At 42.5% G+C, this 22247-nt stretch overlaps 1 protein-coding gene across 4 annotated transcripts in view; it reads right to left on the minus strand.

The window, feature by feature from the left end:
- cacna1fb (calcium channel, voltage-dependent, L type, alpha 1F subunit) overlaps window positions 1-22247 on the minus strand; it is a 44357-nt gene that overhangs the window by 9595 nt on the left and 12515 nt on the right. For 2 of the 4 annotated variants that reach the window (XM_074644930.1, XM_074644931.1), the window contains exons 5-35: window positions 20040-20179; window positions 17164-17315; window positions 16932-17084; window positions 16572-16768; window positions 16390-16493; window positions 16147-16298; window positions 15328-15402; window positions 14901-14982; window positions 14007-14033; window positions 13769-13929; window positions 12586-12811; window positions 12302-12509; window positions 12097-12217; window positions 11241-11313; window positions 10958-11072; window positions 10831-10891; window positions 10605-10707; window positions 9572-9701; window positions 7184-7243; window positions 6993-7099; window positions 6219-6306; window positions 5404-5511; window positions 4731-4783; window positions 4463-4609; window positions 2974-3175; window positions 2674-2832; window positions 2264-2374; window positions 1990-2073; window positions 1185-1313; window positions 563-628; window positions 135-226 (exon numbers count right to left, since the gene is read on the minus strand). In XM_074644930.1, coding sequence (XP_074501031.1) covers window positions 135-226; window positions 563-628; window positions 1185-1313; window positions 1990-2073; window positions 2264-2374; window positions 2674-2832; window positions 2974-3175; window positions 4463-4609; window positions 4731-4783; window positions 5404-5511; window positions 6219-6306; window positions 6993-7099; window positions 7184-7243; window positions 9572-9701; window positions 10605-10707; window positions 10831-10891; window positions 10958-11072; window positions 11241-11313; window positions 12097-12217; window positions 12302-12509; window positions 12586-12811; window positions 13769-13929; window positions 14007-14033; window positions 14901-14982; window positions 15328-15402; window positions 16147-16298; window positions 16390-16493; window positions 16572-16768; window positions 16932-17084; window positions 17164-17315; window positions 20040-20179 — 3686 coding nt within the window. Of the gene's footprint in view, window positions 1-134; window positions 227-562; window positions 629-1184; window positions 1314-1989; window positions 2074-2263; window positions 2375-2673; window positions 2833-2973; window positions 3176-4462; window positions 4610-4730; window positions 4784-5403; window positions 5512-6218; window positions 6307-6992; window positions 7100-7183; window positions 7244-9571; window positions 9702-10604; window positions 10708-10830; window positions 10892-10957; window positions 11073-11240; window positions 11314-12096; window positions 12218-12301; window positions 12510-12585; window positions 12812-13768; window positions 13930-14006; window positions 14034-14900; window positions 14983-15327; window positions 15403-16146; window positions 16299-16389; window positions 16494-16571; window positions 16769-16931; window positions 17085-17163; window positions 17316-19093; window positions 19370-20039; window positions 20180-22247 lie in introns of those variants that run through there. The other 2 variants (XM_074644932.1, XM_074644933.1) reach the window with 2 other exon arrangements.

The raw sequence follows: 22247 nt of genomic DNA on the forward strand, positions 1-22247 counted from the left end.
AGGAGAAGGAAGATCTGACCTGAAGAGGAGAAGAGGAGGAGGAGGAGGAGGAGGAAGAAGATCTGACCTGAAGAGGAGGAGAGTAGGAGGAGGATGAAGAGAGGAGGAGGAGAGGAGGAGGAGGAGAATCTAACCTGAAGAGGAGGAGAACAGCTTGAGGAAACGTCTGGAAGTTGTTGTTTCTGTTGATCTGAGTGAGATCCTGCATCGCTACCTTCCCAAACGTCTGACAGACAGACAGACAGACAGACAGAGAGACAGACAGACAGACAGACAGACAGAGTCTTAATTATAATAATTATTATGTAGATTTCTGACGTAATGAAAAGAGCTCATTAGTTCTCAGTGTTTACAGTATATTCTCTACCAGCAGGCGGAGCTGTGACACAACTAATATCTGATGAATATCAACGATTATCTGGAACAAGGTCGATACATCTGACCTCAAACTTCTGTTCACATTTTAAATTAAATTTCTATTGTGTTTCTAGTGTTAAACTGTGGATGTGGATGTGGATCAGATCAGAGCGCCCCCCCCAGGATTTCCTCCATGTCAACTCACCTGCATCCCGACGACGGCGTAGATGAAGAAGATCAAGGCGATGAGCAGAGCGACGTACGGCAAAGCCTGAAGACACACAGGAGGAGGTTATGACCCGCCCTACCCTAACCCCAACCAATCCCACCAACCAAGGCAATTAGGTCTAGCCACAGAGGAGGGCGGGTCACGCTTCGCCTTAGCAGGATTCATGGGCTGCGGTCGAAAAGTAAAAAAATGGCATCCTAATGACTTTTCCCAACCACTTCTCCTTGACCTCGATGGTAAACATCATGAGGTCAAGGAAAGGTGTAAACGAGAATTCATTAAGGATTTTGGAAAAGACAATGGTGTTAAGAGAGTTCGACTGCACTTGCTACTAGGCTACTTAATTATGATGTTATGACGCATGTCCACCGTGGTGAAACTACAACGTTCCAAAGATGAACTACAAAAGGTGCTGCTTCCCCCCGTGCGTTCTTAAAACCCCCCTCCAGCCAGTTTTACTTCCTGTTTTTTGGTTAACGTTCAGACCCGTTAGGAACCTTCCTAAGAGGAAAAAGACTATTCGACTGCAGCCGAGGATTCATAATAATACAGCGTGCCCTGTCAGCCCCGCCCCCTGTGGTTAGCCCCGCCCCCTGACCTGCAGTGATTTGATGAAGGTCCACAGCAGCGTACGAATCCCCTCCCCTTTACTCAGCAGCTTGACCAATCGCATCACTCGAAACAGACGGAAGAAGGTGATCGACACCCGAGAGCTGTCCTCCCCACTCTGAGAGAGAGAGACAGAGAGAGACAGATTGAGAGAGACAGGGAGAGAGAGAGACAGAGAGACAGACAGACAGACAGACAGACAGAGAGAGAGAGACAGGGAGAGACAGAGAGAGAGAGACAGAAAGACAGACAGACAGAGAGAGAGAGAGAGACAGGGAGAGACAGAGAGAGAGAGAGACGGGGAGAGAGAGAGACAGAGAGACAGACAGACAGAGAGAGAGACAGGGAGAGACAGAGAGAGAGAGACAGGGAGAGAGAGAGACAGAGAGACAGACAGAGAGACAGCGAGAGACAGACAAACAGACAGAGAGAGACAGAGAGAGACAGACAGACAGCTGTTTGGGTCAAACTATATTATCAATTTAACAGACTTCTGTTTTCAGCTTTTAAATGAGACATTGTCATCATGTGATGTACACAATATCACATACTAATAATATTAATAATAATTAATATTATTAATATGATTGTACAAGATGTTTTACAGTATCTGATGTGTATTAATTAAAGAATAAACTAATGTGAGAATGATGAAGTGATTCCTTTCAGTACCAGCAGAGGGCAGCGTGCTCCAGTCTACAGACTGAATGATCCATCTTCATGATATTGTTCAGTCTCTAGTGTAAAGAAGTAAAGAATCACAACACAACACCTCCACCTGTTTGAGTACTCACACTGAACTCAGTGACCACAATGTCGACGACGCTGCCGACCACAATCAGAGCGTCAAACGAGTTCCAGGCGTCCACAAAGTAATGCTGCAGGGAAGAGAAGTGATATCATCACCTCCCATTCATCAAACACTTATGTCACACTTAAACATGACGCTAAACATCGTCCTCATTAACCTGTGAATACCCGTGTTTTAATGAAGAACAGATATCAGGCTGTGATACACACACTACAGTATAGTAGTTATTATTATCCAGGTGCGTTTGGTTTTCTCACCCTGAGTCTGAGAGCGAGCAGCTTCAGCAGCATCTCCACAGTGAAGAGTCCAGTAAACACCATGTTGAGGATGTCCATGATGTGGCTGAAGGTCTTAGACTGTTCATAGTGCTGCAGGACAGAAGCACACAGCAGGAACACCAGTCATTATAATATATCATTTATAATAGAAAAAACACCAGTCTACTGTATCACTGCATCATTTATAATATAATAAACATCAGTCCACTGTATCATTGCATCATTTATAATATAATAAACAACAGTCCACTGTATCATTGCATCATTTATAATAGAAGAAAGGTCTTCAGGTTTTTACGTGATGTGCTGGATGAGTGTTCGTCAGGTGAAGACCACTGACCCAGAACGACAGTAAACAGAGTTACAGTATGTGTGTGTGTTTTATTTACCTGGACAGCCAGAGTGACGGTGTTGAGCAGGATGAGGACGAACATGACGTACTCGAATCCTGTCGAGTTGATGATGGACCAGAACTTATACTGAACCGGATTCTTTGGGATGTAAAGTTTCAGTGGCTGAGCCTTCAGAGCGTACTCCACACACTGACGCTGTTCAGAGAGGAAAGGGTTAATATGTACTACTGTACTAACAGAGCGTACTACTGTACTGCACTGCATCTCAAATTAATCTTCAGGTTCCCAGCTTTCAGATGATGTACATGACTTCTATGTGACATGATGACTGAGTACCTGGTTCTTGTCCAGCTCACAGTTCTTGTACTCCTGCTCTCCCTGCTCTCTGAAGGTGATGATGACGAAACCCACAAAGATGTTCATCATGAAGAAGGCGATGATGATGATGTAGACGATGAAGAAGATGGAGATCTCCACCCGGTAGTTGTAGATGGGACCAGTGTTCTCCCCGTTAGCGTCGATGGCTTTATACAGCAGCCTGGAGAGACAGGGGTTAAATGTGCTCAAGTATAGTACTGAAATACAAATTATACTTTTCTTGAGTATTTACACTTGTACTTATTATACTTACATACTTTAAAGGTCCCATATTGTAAAAAATTAGATTTGCATGTCTTTTATATTATAAATCAGGTTTAAGTGCCTTATAAATACTGTTAAACTATCAAAATGCTCAATCTACGGAGAGATACACACAGCCTGTATTCAGAAATTGTGTGTTTGAAACAAGCCGTTAGGATTTCTATCCATTTGTGATGTCACAAATATACAATATTTAGACCATTACACGGTTTTAAACGTAAACATTCCAAATGTGTCCCAGTTTATTTCCTGTTGCAGAGTATGTAAATAACATCAGCTGACAGGAAGTAAACATGGATCCAAACTGTTGCCTGGCAACGCAATTCTGTTGCCATTCCGTTGCAATTCCGTTGAAATGCACTAAAACGGAGCGTTTCAGACAGAGTGGTAAATACAGGTATATTCAGGCAGACAGTACGAGGAAAATAAAGTTTATTTTTTAACATTACAGCATGTAAAGATGTTCTAGTAGAAACACAAAATACAAGTATGAACCTGAAAATGAGCACGATATGGGACCTTTAACTAAAGCAAACTGTTCAAGGCAGTACTTTTACTGTGACAGTATTTTCACTTTAGATGTTCCGATACCATTTCTTCCTTCCCGATACGATTCCGATACCTGAACTTGAGGTATCAGCTGATACCAAGTACCGATCCGATACCAGCGGGATAAAAATATATACATATATAAGAAGTCTTCATACTGGACGTATCGCCGTTTTACTGGTTAGATTTTCATTAAAAGGCTGACATTTTCCTCACTCTGACTGCCGTTACACTGCACTGCCGTTGTTTGCTATCGTCACCTGACAAACTACCTGCAATCAGTTCTTCTTCGCTGCTCTAAAACAGTAGTAGCCAGTGGCAGCCATGATACCTCCAGGGCGACAGCACAGTGAAGGCTACTGTTTTAAAGAATTGATTTACGGTTAAACAAGTTGATTTTGTTCTGGGTTAATAAATTATGGTATCGGATCGGTGCATAGACTGGTGTACTCGCCGATACCCGACTTTTGGGCAGTATCGGACGCATTTCCAATACTGGTATCGGTATAACTCTAATTTTCACAGCCTGGTATTGGTACTTTTACTGCAGTAAAGGATCTGAGTACTTCCTCCAGCACTGCATCAGTCTGTTTTCGTTCTGTTAAAGTTAATAAAGTTTGAAGTGAAGACTCACGCGGGCCAGCCCTCGAAGGTGGAGACGGTGAAGAGCGCCATCATCCCCATCAGCACGTTATCAAAGTTAAAGTCACTGTTCAGCCAGATCCTCTCTCTGACCATCGGGTGGCTCACATCGCCGTCTTTATACACCACGAAGGTCCCTCTGACAAACACACACACACACACACACAGTAATAATGTTGATGATGTAATGTGATGTCAGATCTCAGCAGTTATTTCAAACAGAAGCTGGTCTCTGAGAGTTGAGGAATTAATAAACATACTTGCACTGTTCAGGAGTGTGTTTGGCTTCGTCTGTGCAGCGATAGAATTTACCCTGAAACACACATTAATTAAATCAGTTAGAATATAAACGAGATCACATTCAAACAGGAAGTCATGAACAAAAGACACTTTACTGACAAAAGTAACACCCAAGCAAGGAAACACTTTTACCAGAAATAAATGTTAATTAACAAGGAAGAGAGAAAAACGAAAGAAAAGGAGGAGAAACAACAACATTATCAACATCTGTCCATCTCCACTCAGCTGGATTCAGGTATAAATCTGTAAAGATCTCAGATGTTATAGAGGAGGTTAAAACAGAAATCACTTCCTGTTGGAAACAAGATGATTCGGTTTGACAATCAGTAGTAGAGTAGGTAGAGTAGAGTAGAGTGTCCTCCAGCCATCTGAAAATAACTATGTCTCTGTGGACATCGTCTTTCTCCTGTGAGACTATTTGACTTGGTTTATATACACTGAAACAGGTCAGAAATATTACAACTAAATACATGTAAAACACTTGAATTTTGATTGATTTAGAGACTAATTAAACTTTTTCCAAGAAGACATACGCTATATATGCAGTATATATATATATATATATATATATACAGAGAGAGAGAGAGAGAGAGAGAGAGTTACAGCATTGTTTAGGAAGAAGAAAAGTGTCACCTTGAAAAGTTGGACTCCAATGCAGGCGAACATGAACTGCAGCAGCGTCGTGACAATCATGATGTTTCCGATCGTCTTGATGGCCACAAACACACACTGGACCACATGCTGCAAAACAAACACACACACACACAACACACACACACACACACAATAAGAACAGAAATATTAAAGGTGCCGTAGAGCGTAGAGTACTGTGACAACATCCTGTATCAGTGACAATAGAAAACATAATAAGCCTCCTCCATTGTCACGGATACCAGTCGCAGCGTCTCCTCCATATATGGACGCTGCTAATGACAGCAGAGACAGCACAGTACCTACTTTACAAGCCGTCTAGCTGAATTCCTCTTACCACCAACCTGTCAGTGTGTCCTCAGCTGCCAAATATGAAGACCAGTAGTCTGCACCTATAACCAGCTGTGAGACGGTGTTTAGGAGAGGTTGGTAGCTTCCTCTAGGCTAGAGTCAAAGGTTCAGGCCTCCTCTAAAACACACACCTGTTGAAACTCTTCATTGACCATGACAACGTCCACAGACGTTAGCAATGCAGTTTACACCTACTTAGATTCCCAATAGTAACCACAAGGGACACATACACACACAGTGTGGGGGGCCAATGGCCCCTCGGCTCCCCTGCTTCAGCCGGTCCTGACTAACTGGTCCTTACTAACTGCCGGTCTGAAAATGTTATTTTCACCAGATAAAGGGACCTGATGTGGATCAGATTTACAGGGCGATGCAGGATCTAACTTCCTGTTATTCTGGTATTTAACTGCTTTAAATCCACATAAACTCAGTCGGAGTGTAGTTACCTTCAGTCCTTTGGCTCTGTTGATGGCCCTCAGAGGTCGGAGCACCCGGAGGACTCGGAGGATCTTCACCACCGAGATGGCACTGGAGCTGCAGACACAAACAGACACACTGAGTCAGTCTGCTGCTACAACAGAGTTAGTTAAGAGTTGTAGCTGTTGTTATCTCCCACTAGAGGGCAACGCACACACACTACTGATCAGCTATAAAGGATCAATGCTTCACGTTTGAGTCCATCCCTATTGATCAGTTTCTCAGTAATCTATCAGTGTTTACAGTGATTTTCATTGGTGACTTTGAGACATTGATTTCAGCTATCGGTGTTGTAAATCAACCCTAACCAGCAACTATTATAAGTATTTCTGTATTAGTTCATTGGTAATAATGTTAAACAACTGACTTTGTTTCTTTCATAGACATGTTTCTGTCTCTGTTAGAGGAAGTTGCTGTTTAAAACCACCAGGTTTAATTCTCTTCAGGGGTTAGTTGAGCTGCAGGTTTCCTAAAGGCAGCAAAGTGCTGGTTTCCCAACAGCCATGGGCCTAGCAGAGGGGTTTGTCAAGTAGCCTTTTGTACTTTTGAACTGTTTTATTTCGTATATATTATATCATATTCCTACAATGTCCACGTATAGCCTACCAGTCTGAACGATATTCTTTTAGTCTGGTGAAAAGATACAAATTAAATCATACACCTGGGGAAGATTTACTGCCTCCATTTCTTCTATGAGGCTTTTATATGTCTAGAATGGCGGCTAATGTTGATTTGATACTGACTGAAGGAAGAAGGAGACCAGTGAGACGCTGACGACCAGCAGATCCAACAAGTTGAACCAGTTTCTGCAGAAAGAGCCCTGATGGAGGAACGCTCCGTGGACCATCATCTGTCACACAAAGGGATGAGGTCAGCATTACATCAAGAGAAGAAGAAAAAGAGTTATTTCATCCTATCTGAAGGTGGTTTTTACCTTAAACAGAATCTCCACAGTGAAAATGGAGGTGAATGCGTAGTCCGCATAACCCAGAATCTACACAAACAAACACAAATACTGAATAAATACACACATCATATAAACATAGAGACACTCAGTTCCAGATTATGGTTTTAACTTAATCTTCATGGGCCGATTTACTCCAGTATGACGACACGGACTCAACCCCCAAAATCGTTGTCCTTTCCATGCAGAGCAGGAGTGGGACCAAGGAAGTTCATGGAAGTCTGTCCATCGCCATCTTTAGGCTCTGGGGTCTTTTACATACAGAGTCATTGGTCTTGACTTTTCACTTTTCTGTCCTGAAATTGGACTCATCTGTTTTATCGTGGGTTGTGTTGGTCTTTACTTGGGACTTGACTCATGCAAGTCCAAGTCCAAAGTGATGAGTCCCACGTCAAAACCATCAAATACCAAGTTGAGACAGATAATTCCCCAGTCAACACAGGTTAGTTCCAAGTCAAGGCGGGAAAGCCTTAAACCAAGCCCGGTAAATCCCAAGTCAAGACCAAAAGTTCACAGGTCAAGACAGGTATATCCCAAGTTAGGTCAGATAAGTCACATATCATGACCAACAAGTCAAACATCAAGTCAAGAAGGGCAAGTCCCAAGTTGAGACTGTTTAGTCCTACATCAAGACCAATAAGTCCCAATTTAAGACTACAAGTCCCACATCAAGACAGTTGAGTTTTAAGTCAAGACAGGTCAGGTCCGAAGGCACAATGGGTATGTTTCCAAGTCAGGATCAACAAGTCCCAAGTTGAGACAGATAATTTCCCAGTCTAAACTAGAAGTCCTGATGCAAGACCAACAAGTCCTAAATCAAGACCATCAAATCCTAATTTGAGACAGATAATTCCCATGCCAATGCAGGTAAATCCCAAATCAAGATCAAAGGTTCACAAGTCAAGACTAACAAGTCCCAAGTCAATAAAACTAGGTCCCAAGTCAAGACCAAAATTTCAAAGGTCAGGACTGTTTTTTCCAAAGTCAAGACTGGTATGTCCCAAGTCAGACAGGTCAGGTCCGAAGGCAAGAGAAGTATGTTCCAAGTCAGGATCAACAAGTCCCAATTTGAGACTGATAATTCCCAGTTCCCCTGCCATTACAGGCAAGACTGGTATGTCCCAAGTCAGGTCAGGTAAGTCACAAATCAAGACCAAAAGTTAGAAAGGACACGTCCCAAGTTGAGACAGATAATTCCCAGTCCAAACAGGAAGTCCTGACGCAAGACCAACAAGTCCTAATTTGAGATGGATAATTCCCCGGCCATTACAGGCAAATCCCAAGTCAAGATCAAAGATTCACAAGTCAAGACCAACAAGTACCAAGTCAGAATCAATACATTCCACATTAAGACAGTTATGTCCCAAGTCAGGTCAGGTATGTCACAAATCAAGACCAAAAGTTCACAAGTCAAGAAGGGCAAGTCCTACGTTGAGACCATTGAGTCCTAAGTTAAGACCATCAAGTCCATCAAGTGAACCGAACCCTAGTGCACTTGGAAACGAACAGTGAGCCACGTTCTCAGGCGGACCACAGTTCAGTTGTTTGGTCCGCGAGTCCAGAGTTCAATGAGCTTTCACAGTGGCCCAAACCAACTGGACTATCCGACGAAACGCTCCAGAGTTTGGTTAAAATGGTATGAAGGCATCCCAAGTCGCAGATGAAAATTACATAATTTTTGAAGTTGTTTGTACGGAATACGCAGGTTTTTATCCAGAACAGAGGCGGCTAATAAAGAGTTAACATTCTGTGTGTGTGTGTATATATACAGTATGTGTGCGTTGATTGTATGTTAGAAGTAATTTCTTTCCTCAGCTGCTGCTAATTGCTATGTCTTGCATGAAGCCAGCTGCTGCACAGTGTGTCAGTGTGTGTCAAGTGTGTGTGTGTGTGTGTGTGTGTGTACAGTTATCTGAGGATCAGACAGTAAACTGGTGATTTTCTCTCCATGTGTTTCCATGAGTTTCCCTCTTTAACCCGGTTAGTCACTGACCCACTTCTGCTGTGTAATCTGCTGAAGCCCCGCCCATAGCTCAAACCACAGAGGTGTGTCAACGACATCATCACCATCATCAACGGCATCATCATCGTGATGAAACCAGCACATCAGGACCTTATCTTATCAAATCAACAGTTTCACTAGATCGCACCACAAGCATGTTAGCATGTTAGAATGTTGCTACACGTTGATCAGCTAAAGCAGCACTTACAGACATTAAATCAGATAAAAACTTTATTTATCCTGAGGGACGTTGTTGTGGGAAAAAGTGCAAATAAAACCCAAATAGAAACAGTACAGATTACCAACAACGCCAGAAAGCAGAACCAGAAGATCCGCTGGTGGTTTGAGAGACTCACGTTGTTCCTGAATGAGTGGGCTCTGATTGGATCCTCGGCAGCCAATGAGCAGCTGCTGAGGATGATGAAGACGAGGATGAGGTTGGTGAAGATGTGGTGGTGGATCAGAGTGTGACAAGCCCTACGGATACTGCAGACAGACAGACAAACAGACAGACAGACAGAGAGAGAGAGAAGGACTTCCTGTTAAAAGTAATCCAACACAGTCGCACAGCAGTTCGGGAAATAGTTTGGTTCTCTTTACGTTACCTTTTGGTTCTCTATACGTTACCTTTTGGTTCTCTACATGTTACCTTTTGGTTCTCTATATGTTACCTTTTGGTTAACTACATGTTACCTTTTGGTTCTCTATATGTTACCTTTAGATTTTCTATATGTTACCTTTTGGTTCTCTATACGTTACCTTTGGTTCTCTATATGTTACCTTTTGGTTCTCTACATGTTACCTTTTGGTTCTCTATATGTTACCTTTTGGTTCTCTATATGTTACCTTTGGTTCTCTATATGTTACCTTTTGGTTCTCTACATGTTATCTTTTGGTTTTCTATACGTTACCTTTGGTTCTCTATATGTTACCTTTTGGTTCTCTACATGTTACCTCTTGGTTCTCTATACGTTACCTTTTGGTTCTCTATACGTTACCTTTTGGTTCTCTACATGTTAACTTTTGGTTCTCTATATGTTACCTTTTGGTTCTCTATACGTTACCTTTTGGTTCTCTACATGTTAACTTTTGGTTCTCTACATGTTACCTCTTGGTTCTCTATACGTTACCTTTTGGTTCTCTACGTGTTAACTTTTGGTTCTCTATATGTTACCTTTTGGTTCTCTATATTTTACCTTTTGGTTCTCTATACGTTACCTTGACCCCTCTTTTTAGGGGACTCACCATCACAGTCCAGTCCAGCTGCTGCACTCCCCCAGATGTTCTCTGTATCATCACTACTGTGTTTGTCACGATTTTGAGAGAGAGGCTAGCTGGATCAATGGATCAATAGTGCGACCGTATCAATAACACAATCAGGACACTCACGGGTTTGTCTTGCTGAGGCAGAAGAACGCACTGCCTTCTGGGATAGGAAGAACCTTCTCCTTAGGAGGAGCCAGGTCGGCCATCTTTAACTGGGCTCCTCCATCTGACAGGAGGAAGAGAGAGAGGAGAGATATACCTCTATATAAAGTCTATATAATGTTAAAGACCACTGATGTCATATTTTCCTCAGTGTTCAGTCTGGTAATCTAATTAGAAATAAACTGACCGTCTTCTCCTTCAGGGAGCTCCTCTTCCTCCTCGTACTCGGTGTCTTCATCGATGTCCACCTGCAGAGACAAACAGCTGTCACACTGACGGACATTTAACATTACAGAGTAAAGTCAGATGTTCACCTTCACTTCTTCTTCTTCTTCTTCTTCTTCTTCTTCTTCTTCTTCTTCTTCTTCTTCTTCCTCTTCTGCCTTTCCTTCTCCTACAACCTCCTCCTTCGGTCCTTCTGTCTTCTTACTGGAGAAACAACAGGAAATAATAAACTCTTTGTTCCCCTCCTTCTGTCGTCTCCATCTCTCCTCTGTTTCATCCTTCCATCCTGTTTTTGATTCCTTTACCACGATACCTTCTTCACCTCCTCTCCCTCCCTTCCTTCTTCCTTCCCCTCATCCCTCCGTCACTCACTCTGTCTTCTTGTCTCCGTCTCCTCCTGCCAGGTTGTCCACAGCGATGGCCAAGAAGACGTTCAGCAGGATGTCTGACACATGTTAAGAACACGCAACACGCAACACGTAACAACATCCAACTCTATTCTACTGAACCTCACTGCATCTATCTGACACCTACTTTACACATTCAGATTGATAAATCATTGATATAAAACTGTTTTATATCTATGTATAAAACTGTTCAAGTACAGCTGAAACCATTAATCCATTAATCCATTAATCAATGAGTCCATTAAATCAATGAGTCCATTACTCAATGAGTCCATTTATCAATGAGTCCATTAATCAATGAGTCCATTAATCAATTAGTCCATTTATCAATGAGTCCATTAATCAATGAGTCCATTAAATCAATGAGTCCATTAATCAATGAGTCCATTAATCAATGAGTCCATTAAATCAATGAGTCCATTAATCAATGAGTCCATTAAACCAATGAGTCCCTTAATCAATGAGTCCATTAAATCAATGAGTCCATTAATCAATGAGTCCATTAATCAATGAGTCCATTTATCAATGAGTCCATTAATCAATGAGTCCATTAATCAATTAGTCCATTTATCAATGAGTCCATTTATCAATGGGTCCATTAATCAATTAGTCCATTAATCAATTAGTCCATTTATCAATGAGTCCATTAATCAATTAGTCCATTAATCAATTAGTCCATTTATCAATGAGTCCATCAATTTTAAGGGCCACATGTAGTTAGTTGTTACCACTGTTACAAAAAGGAAATGTTCCTGTGTGGACTTTGTTGATGATGTCTGTGAACGCCTCACTGAGACGATGACATCACAGGTGAAGGATACAGTTACCACAGATGAAGAGGATGACGAAGTAAACGCACACGATCATCCCTGGAAACACGGGGCCGCCGTACGCCATGATGCCATCATACATCACCATGTTCCAGTCCTCGCCGGTCAGGATCTGCACACAGTCAGCACCAGGATGAGCGGCGAGCAGAGGGACAACACGAGACAGACGGCGGCCTCTGAGCCTCAGGTGAGTTACCTGGAAGCAGGTGAGCAGCGCCTGGGGGAAGGCGTCGAAGGTGCTGCGTTTGGTCTGCGTCTCGTCGAAGTTGAACTTCCCTCCGAAGAGCTGCATGCCGAGCAGAGCGAAGATGATGAGGAAGAGGAAGAGCAGGAGCAGCAGGGAGGCGATGGACTTCATGGAGTTCAGCAGGGACGCCACCAGATTGGACAGAGCCGTCCAATGGCTGAGCAGACGCAGAGTGAGGTCAGAGCATGACTCAGTAAGGAGCTGTATGAGCGGGGTCAGGTGTGTTTCCTCACCGTGTCACCTTGAAGATCCTCAGCAGGCGGACGCAGCGCAGCACGGAGATGCCCAGCGGTGGCATGATGCCCAGCTCCACCAGGATGGTCTCCACGATGCCGCCGCACACCACGAAGCAGTCGAAGCGGTTAAAGAACGCCACGAAGTAGTGAGCCAGACCCAGACTGTACATCTTCAGCAGCATCTCCACGGTGAACAGAGACAGCAGCACCTTGTTGGCGATGTCTGCAGACAGAGAGACACGCTTCAATACGTTAGATCACATCTCTGAAGTCACAGGCTGCAGACTTATTACATTCATAAATGATTCACAGAAATTACAGTTATAATGCTGATATCTGCTGTCCTGTGTGTGTGTGTGTGTGTAATAGGGATATCACTGTACCAGAAATCTAGTAGTCAATACCAATACCAGTGAATTTCCACGATTCTCGATACCAAATTTGATACCACGGTAAAAACAAAACAAAACAACAATAAATCACATGTAATTCTACACGTACTCTTTTATTAAAAACATTGGAACATTACAAAAAACAGAGGCATGTAGCCTTTAAGTAATATATAAAAAGAATTGACCCATTTTGTTAATTTTGGCGTATCAGCGGCATGCTATCAATCGATAGTCAGACGACGGACACAACATACTGACCATGAACGCATCCGGTCCGTCAGCTCAGAGTAGTAGGAGCAGAGGATTTGTTGTCGAAGTGAAAAGCAAACGCACCTATTAGGCAATATTTCACGTTTAATCCCAATGCTATAAGGGAACCATAATGTTAATGAGGTAATTGCCGCGAGGCGGATGGAGCCGTCACAGCCGGTGTGCATGGAGCAGCGGCGCCATGTAGACCCCCGCAGCGGAGCCCCGCAGCAAAAGCGCTACCGGAGAGGCCAGACACACCGGCACCCGACGGTAAAGATCAGAGTCAGCGCTCTGCACATGTTGACCGTAATCTTTCTTGTAAAATGTCCGGTGTAATCGGTAACATCGGTGTTGTCACAAGTTTATTAACCGGTGGGAAAATTTTCCTCACTGTCACATCCCTACCACTGACCATTACAGGCATCGTACGGTACCGTCGGTACTGTAGAAAAAGAGTACCGTCACTTTTTTTAGAATTTTGGCATCGACTTGGTACCGAAGTATTGGTTCTCGTGACATCCCTAGTGTGTTGCTACCTTGGGCTTGTGTCAGCCAATCAGGTTGGTTGTAGTGCTCGGAGGCGCTGAGGGAGGTGTTGAGGAAGACGAGCAGCAGAACCAGCCAATAGAAGGTCACCGATTTGACAGCGGTGCGACAGTTCCTGCGACAGACTCGGTTCCAGCGCCGCAGCGTCCGACTGAGAGAGAGGAGAGAGTCAGCTGTGTGATGGAGGAAACGCTTCTCTCCTGAATGTCTGACAGTCAGTGAACTCACCAGCAGCTGATCTTCATCATCCGAGAGCTGAAACGAGACGGAAGTTAGTTCAACAACTAGTCTGATGTTTCCAACATGGCGCAGACCCCACGTGTGGTCAGGCTGTCTGTTGGACTTTAAGCTGTTTTTACAGGATGAGATTGATGTGTTCGTCCTCTCTTCTAATTCTCTCTCTAATATCTATTTTATATTATTGTGAAAACATCTCCTTCAAACAACTGTCTTTATTCAAGTTTCTCGCCAAAAACTTGATTTTACCAAATTACATTTGAACACATCCTGATAATGCTGTAATTTACCTTCCCCCAATAGTCATTTTTCCTAAGCAGAGTTTGAACACCTCATAATAATAGCTCAATGGCACCTCTGTTATCATTAGTAGCTCCGTTATTTAACCAACTGTGCTGCCCACCTGCTGCTAACAGGTAACGTGACTAACTCTCCTGTTGATTACAACACAGATTTGTTGTTTGTAGTGTCACATTATCAGGGTCAAAAATAGGGTGCGTCCCCACAGGTTTAGTAGCGACATGCTTTTGAGCGCTTTTTTTTCTCCCCACCGTGGCTCCGGTCCCAAACAAAATGAAACATGATATGGTGTGCGTATGCATCATTGTGCATGCGTAACTGTCGGAAAGCATTAATACAGAGGAATCGATAGACACGGAGGCACAATATGCCAAGGAAACAAGTGTTTTACCTGTCTGCCAAAGTGGCGGATGGCCGGATGATTTTATCCGCCACTGACAAAAAATTTACCCGCATTTGGTGGGTGGCGGGTGCTAATTTCAGACCCCGTTTCTGGGTTTTATGACTCATTCCTGCAGCTCTCTGTTGTCTCAGGTAACGTCCCTTACAGTCTCACACCTGAGTGAGTGTGTGTGTGTGTGTTACCAGCAGGCCTGGCAGCAGTTGGTGTGTTCCTCGTCGATGTTTTCGGTGTTTTCAGACGCCGTTTCACTGGCAGGAAGACTCGCTATGAGAGAGACAGACAGATAGACAGACAGAGTTTCTCAGGGTCAAGGTCACCATCATTTCACTATGTTTGCCTGAACAACTGTTTAACAGTCTTCTTTATTGACACCAAACCTGCAGCTCTGCTTCATGTCTATATTATTATCAGTGTTCTCTGTTTACTGAGGATACTTAGATCTGATCTGAACGTTGATGTCAGTAAATGTTCTGATTAGAGAGAACCAGGTCAGACAGAGACCGACATAGTACGTCTACATTTAGACGTTTACACCTCGGCAGCAGCACATACTCTGTGTGTGACTATATAAACTACATAAAGAGCTGATATATTAAGAGGAGGTTTCACCGTGTGTTTCAGTGGAGTGACTGAACCATCCAAACTTGCCTCTCTTCTTATCGGATAGATCTCCCAGAGACGGACCTGATGGACCAGAAGAAGAATAAAAACCTTGTTATTTATATTTCATTCATTCATTGAAGAGACAAACAGAAACACTCATCAGTCCACTGAGATTTACTTAGTGACAGAGGTATTCAGATTCTTTACTTCAGTAAAAATACAACAATTAGAGTCACAGTAAAAGAGCTACATTCTAAATACTGCGTGAGTAAAAGTACAGAAGTATCAGCAAAATGTTCAGTAACACTTCATTTTACAGGTCCGCAAATTTCATGGTAATTAGGTGATAATTAGCAAGTAACCTCTTTGAAATTTCTTTGGAATTACTGCCAAATTACCCCAATATTTACCTCAAAGATTATCGGAAATTACTTTATTATAAACATTATTTGATAATTATATGTTAAATAAGCATATAGTGGTTAAAATAGGGCCCTTAGGCTTGAGAAGTAGCTTCTGATCCGGCAAAATCTCACCATTGTGTGACTTATTGTCTACACAAATGTAACCTGGTAGTTAATGCAATGATTCAGGGACTTTTTTAAGAATTTTCAAATAAGTTATTTGCTAATTATTATCTATTTACCAGCAGACATGAAAATAAAACATATCAATTAACTTTGTATTCTTTTACTGGTAATGTATTAAATAAATGACCACCCGTTCTGACTGATACTGATAATATATCGCCTTGCTTACAGTATCGCCATATATTGAATCGCACACACAATACACAGCCCTAAGCTCTGTTATAAAACCTCTTACGTGGGTTTCCGTCCTCGTCCAGCTCGTCCATGTCCTCAGCCTGAGTGATCCAGTCCATGTAGCCACACAGGTCCTCCTCCATCTGCTGCTTCTCCCTCAGCTTCTGGAAGTCTCCCCGAGCCTTCGCCTTCTCCCTCTCCTTACTGAACTCTCTGTAACATTCACACAAACGTCCACACAACGTTTACACCTTGTACAAACTGTAACATGTGTCTGAAGAACATGTTGGGAGACAGGACAGACCCGCTGAGGACTCCCAGAACCAGGTTGAGAACGAAGAAGGAGCCAAAGATCACCAGACTGACGAAGTAAACCCACGGCAGCTCAAAGCCGATGGCGTCATTCATCTGAACACATGGGACAAACAGGAAGTTGTTCAGTCTGTAACTTTCTGAAGACATGAAGAAGAAGCGGAGTGTACTTACCCAGTAGAGGACGTCGGTCCACCCCTCCATCGTGATGCACTGGAACACCGTCAACATGGCGAAGAAGAAGTTGTCAAAGTTGGTGATTCCTCCGTTGGGGCCGTCCCATCGCCCCCGACACTCGGTACCGTTAACGTTGCACTGACGGCCGTTACCAGCGAACGCACACGGCACCGGGTCGTCCTCCGCGTAAGTTTCTGGAAAATAACACAATCCAACACACGTAACTAAGTACATTTACTCAAGAACTGTACTTCAGTGCTTGTACTTTACCGGAGTATTTCCATGTTCTGCTACATTTTACTTCTCCTCAGCCCTAATAATATTATTAATTATTGACGGTATTAGTAGTGTGTGTACCTGCTGATTTGTAGTAGCAGGTCCGGTGCATGCGTCCGATGAAGAGCTCCAGACCGATGATGGCGTAGATGATGATGACGAAGAGAACCAGCAGAGCGATGTGGAGCAGAGGAACCATCGCCTTCATGATGGAGTTCAACACGATCTGCAGACCTGACAGACACACACAGCTTTATATACAGGACACGCACGCACGCGCGCACACACACACCCATACACTCAGTGAACTCACTGGGGACTCCAGAAACCAGTCTGAGGGGCCTCAGGACTCTGAAGGCTCTCAGAGCTTTGACGTCCAGACCTCCAGGTTTCCCCGGCACGTGATGAGTGGTCGCCACCTCGCCAGATTTGTGAGTCATCGTCTCCAAGACGACGCTGAACAACCTGCACAAACAACAACAAAAACAAAAGAAGAGCGAAGTTTAAGATCCGCCACACATCAGGAGTTTACGTTGCTGTGTAGTTTCACACATGAAGACTGAACTTAATAATTAAAATCACTCTGATTTTCATGTCAGACTGTGTTGAATGAGTAGAGCCGTTCTGTTCGATAGAGCTGTTCGATAGAGCTGTTATTATTAGAGCGGTTCGATTAGAGTTGTTCGATCAGAGTCGTTCGAATAGAGCTGTTTGACTAGAGCCGTTCGATTAGAACCGTTCAATTAGAGTCGTTAGATTAGAGCTGTTCGATTAGAGCCGTTCGATTAGTCGTTCGATTAGAGCTGTTCGATTAGAGTTGTTCGCTTAGAGCCGTTCGATTAGAGTCGTTCGATTAGAGTCGTTCGATTAGAGCTGTTGTTTAGAGCTGTTCGATTAGAACCGTTTGATTAGAGCCGTTCGATTAGAGCCGTTCGATTAGAGCCGTTCGATTAGAACCGTTTGATTAGAGCCGTTCGATTACAGCTGTTCGATTAAGACGTCGATTAGAGCCGTTCGATTACATCTGTTTGATTAGAGCTGTTCGATTAGAGCTGTTCGATTAGAGCTGTTCGATTAGAGCTGTTCGATTAGAGCTGTTCGATTACATCTGTTTGATTAGAGCTGTTCGATTATAGCTGTTCGATTAGAGCCGTTCGATTAGAGCCGTTCGATTAGAACCGTTTGATTAGAGCTGTTCGATTAGAGCTGTTCGATTAGAGCTGTTCGATTAGAGCTGTTCGATTACATCTGTTTGATTAGAGCTGTTCGATTATAGCCGTTCGATTACAGCTGTTCGATTAAGACGTCGATTAGAGCCGTTCGATTACATCTGTTTGATTAGAGCTGTTCGATTATAGCTGTTCGATTAGAGCCGTTCGATTAGAGCCGTTCGATTAGAACCGTTTGATTAGAGCTGTTCGATTAGAGCTGTTCGATTAGAGCTGTTCGATTAGAGCTGTTCGATTACATCTGTTTGATTAGAGCTGTTCGATTATAGCCGTTCGATTACAGCTGTTCGATTAAGACCTCGATTAGAGCCGTTCGATTACATCTGTTTGATTAGAGCTGTTCGATTATAGCCGTTCGATTACAGCTGTTCGATTAAGACGTCGATTAGAGCCGTTCGATTACATCTGTTTGATTAGAGCTGTTCGATTATAGCTGTTCGATTAGAGCCGTTCGATTAGAGCCGTTCGATTAGAACCGTTTGATTAGAGCTGTTCGATTAGAGCTGTTCGATTAGAGCTGTTCGATTAGAGCTGTTCGATTACATCTGTTTGATTATAGCCGTTCGATTACAGCTGTTCGATTAAGACGTCGATTAGAGCTGTTCGATTAGAACCGTTTGATTAGAGCTGTTCGATTAAGACCTCGATTAGAGCCGTTCGATTACATCTGTTTGATTAGAGCTGTTCGATTTGTTTTAAAACCAGATTTGAAATAAAAACTGTTAAAACACAACATCAGCTGAATGAACACAAACGTCTCTAAAATGTTTCCATAGATATTGTTAGAAGCTGTGCCAGCAGCACAGGTCGGTCAGTCCAGCAGCTACTGGATGGATTGTGGTGACATTTAGCATTAGCATTACCATTACCATTAGCATTAGCATGATTATTTTCCCTCTAAACTCAGAGAGGAGAGCAAACACCGAACTCCTCCGAGTGTCCCACATACAGCAGCCTCTCACTATTATCATATCTGCCTGTAAAGTGGAGCAGAGTGTCCTCAGGCATTGTTACCATGACAACGGGCTTCATCATCATCACCCCAAGGTCGTCCCAAGTCACAGCACCGTCCTGCAGCGAGGACACAAAGCAACACGGAGGACCCTGCAGGGACCCACCGTGACCTCAGCAGGTGACTCGTTACTTCTAATGTCTCCGTTTTACAGTTGATGATATTTTATTTAGAACTGTTTTAATTCACTGTCAGTGAAGCTCAACACTTCCTGCAGATGTTTCACATTAAAAGCCTTCCAGTGGTTCACATGACATAACCCCTCCCTGCTCTGGGGAGCTTTATTTTGAAATTACTGCAGGAAGTGTTGGGTTTTATTGACAGGCTGGATGTCGTCACTATGAGATCTGACCTCCTGTTCTCTGTCAGGAACCTGAGGAGAACCAGTTCATCTCTCCTCCAGAACCAGAACTCCCCGTCTCAGAGTCAGAGAGTGAGTCAGGCTGAGGACTGTGTTCATGTCGTGACAGCTGAAGTTTATTGTAGGAGTTTAGCGTCCAGTGATCACAGTCAGCCGTCACATGCACTCAACAGAAAAACACTAAAATTAGATAAATTGTGGCGTCGCTGCCGGGTTTGTTCCTCCACTGACCTCAGGACAGGAAGCTGCTGAGTTTACTGCAGTCACTTCTGATTTACTGCTACAACTCTTTAACTCGGCTTCAACTACACAGAGACTCAACGCAGAGGCAACTGAGGACAAGAACACAGAACCAGACCAGTGGTGGACTGGCCTCTGGCCCCAGGATGTAAAGAACGTCTAAACAAAGAACCAAACATCTCACGACAGCACAAATATTTAAAGAGAACCAAGATCTAAGAGGAGAACCTGCATGTTTCTAGAGAACTGACGTCTGAAGAGAGAACCAGCAGCCGAAGAAAGACCCGCTATCTCAAAACATCTAAAAGAGAGAACCGACACATCCGCAGGTTCTTGCGTTTTCTCACCCGACGATGACGATGACGAAGTCGAGCAGGTTCCAGCCGTTGCGGATGTAGGAGCTGGGGTGCATCACCAGACCGTAGGCCAAGATCTTCAGGAAGGTCTCTATGGTGAAGATGATGAGGAAGACGTACTCCACTTGTTCCTGAAACACAGAGAGAACACGTTCACGAAGAAGGACTCAGATCCTCCATTCCTGGAGGGACTGTTTATTATTATTATTATTATTATTATCATGTACTTCATGGATGTGACTACGTTCTGTTCAGTGTTAAAAAAAATTCTTTTAGTAATTTGGGTGAACTGAACCTTTAATGCTCTCTGACAGAAGCTCTGAATGCTGGAGGACATTTATAAGGTTTTACACAATAAAACAGTGTGTGTGTGTGTGTGTGTGTGTGTGTGTGTGTGTGTGTGTGTGTGTGTGTGTGTGTGGAGGGTTTGTGAGTATTTCAGAGGATTACCAATCTGTCATCATCCCTGCTACACACGCACGCACGCACGCACGCACGCACGCACGCACGCACGCACGCACGCACGCACGCACACACACACACACACACACACACACACACACACACACACACACACACACACACACACAAACGTTTGTCTTTCTATACCACTTCACTACTAAATGTCAAACACCAGACCTGAACCCGAACCTGAACGTGATGATCAAGTCTTAACTCCAGACAGCACTGCGTAATGCTTAGTGCGTAGTGAGGACCAGACGTGTCCTCACTACAGTTTAAAATTTGACTGGTCCTCACAAAGACTGTACATGTAGCAGAGACTTTCTCTCCGTCCTCAGAGGAACGTCCTGAATTATTAATATTATTTAAGGCTACAGTGACGCTAGCGGCTTTGAGCTAAATGCTCAACTCTGTCTCCTATCTTATCTGCAGTAGTGGTGGAAAGTAACTAAGTACATTTACTCAAGTGCTGTACGTAAGTACAGTTAGTGGTACTAGTACTTTACTTGAGTATTTCCATCTTCTGCTACTTTTTACTTCTACTCCACTACATCCTAGAGGAAATAATGTACTTTTTATTCCTCTACATTTAACTGACAGCTTTAGTTACTTTACAGATTCAGATTATTAAAACAAAATCTAATCAACTAATAATTGATTAATTATTATTATAGATTAAACTACCAGCAGTATAAAAAGTCATTAAAATGAGCTCCACCTTTACCAGCTGCAGCATTAAAGCGATGAACACATAACATATCCCAAAAGTATTAGTAAAATATCCAAGAAACAATAGTAAAATAAAAAATAAAATATCCCAAAAATATATGTAAATTATCAGAAAAATAATTGCAAAATATCCTAAATAATATCAGTAAAATAACCAAAAAGAATATTAGTGAAATATCATAAAAAATATAAGTTAAATATCAGAAAAATATTAATAAATTAAATCAGACACAAATTTGTAAAATATGTGAAAAAATATTCGCAAAATATCCAAGCAAATAATTAAAATGAGCTCCACCTTTAGCTGCTGCAATATTAAAGTGATATAACAAATAAAATATCCAAAACATATTTGTAAAATATCCCAGAAATATTAGTCAAATAAAAAAATAGTAACATATCCCCAAAATATTAATAAAGAATCAGACAATAATGTGTAAAATATCCTAAATAAAATCAGTAAAATATCCAAAAAATACTAGTAAAATATCATAAAAATAGAAGTTAAATATCAGAAAAATATAAATAAATTATCAGACACAAATTAGTAAAATATGTAAAAATATTCGTAAAATATCCAAAAAATAATTAAAAGTAGGAGCTACTTTTAATTATTTTTGGGATATTTTACGAATATTTGTATATGTTTACCAGCATCAATCATTAGAATACTATAATATAATATAGATTATTCTGCAGAATGAGGATTTTGTTACTTTAATACTTAATAATTAGATTTTGATATTTTAATACCTTTACATGAGATTTTGAATGCAGGACTTTTACTTGTAACAGAGTATTTCTGTTTAGATGTGAGTACTTCTTCCACCTCTGATCTGCAGTAGTTGTCTCTTTCATTTGATCATATCACAATGAAAAGAACAACAGCAACACACACACACACACACACACACACACACAAACACACGCACACACACACACACACACACACGCACGCACGCACGCACGCACACACACACACACACACACACACACACAGTGTTCTGT

The sequence above is a fragment of the Sebastes fasciatus genome, chromosome 8 (assembly GCF_043250625.1).
Source record: "Sebastes fasciatus isolate fSebFas1 chromosome 8, fSebFas1.pri, whole genome shotgun sequence".
Lineage (NCBI taxonomy): Eukaryota > Metazoa > Chordata > Actinopteri > Perciformes > Sebastidae > Sebastes > Sebastes fasciatus.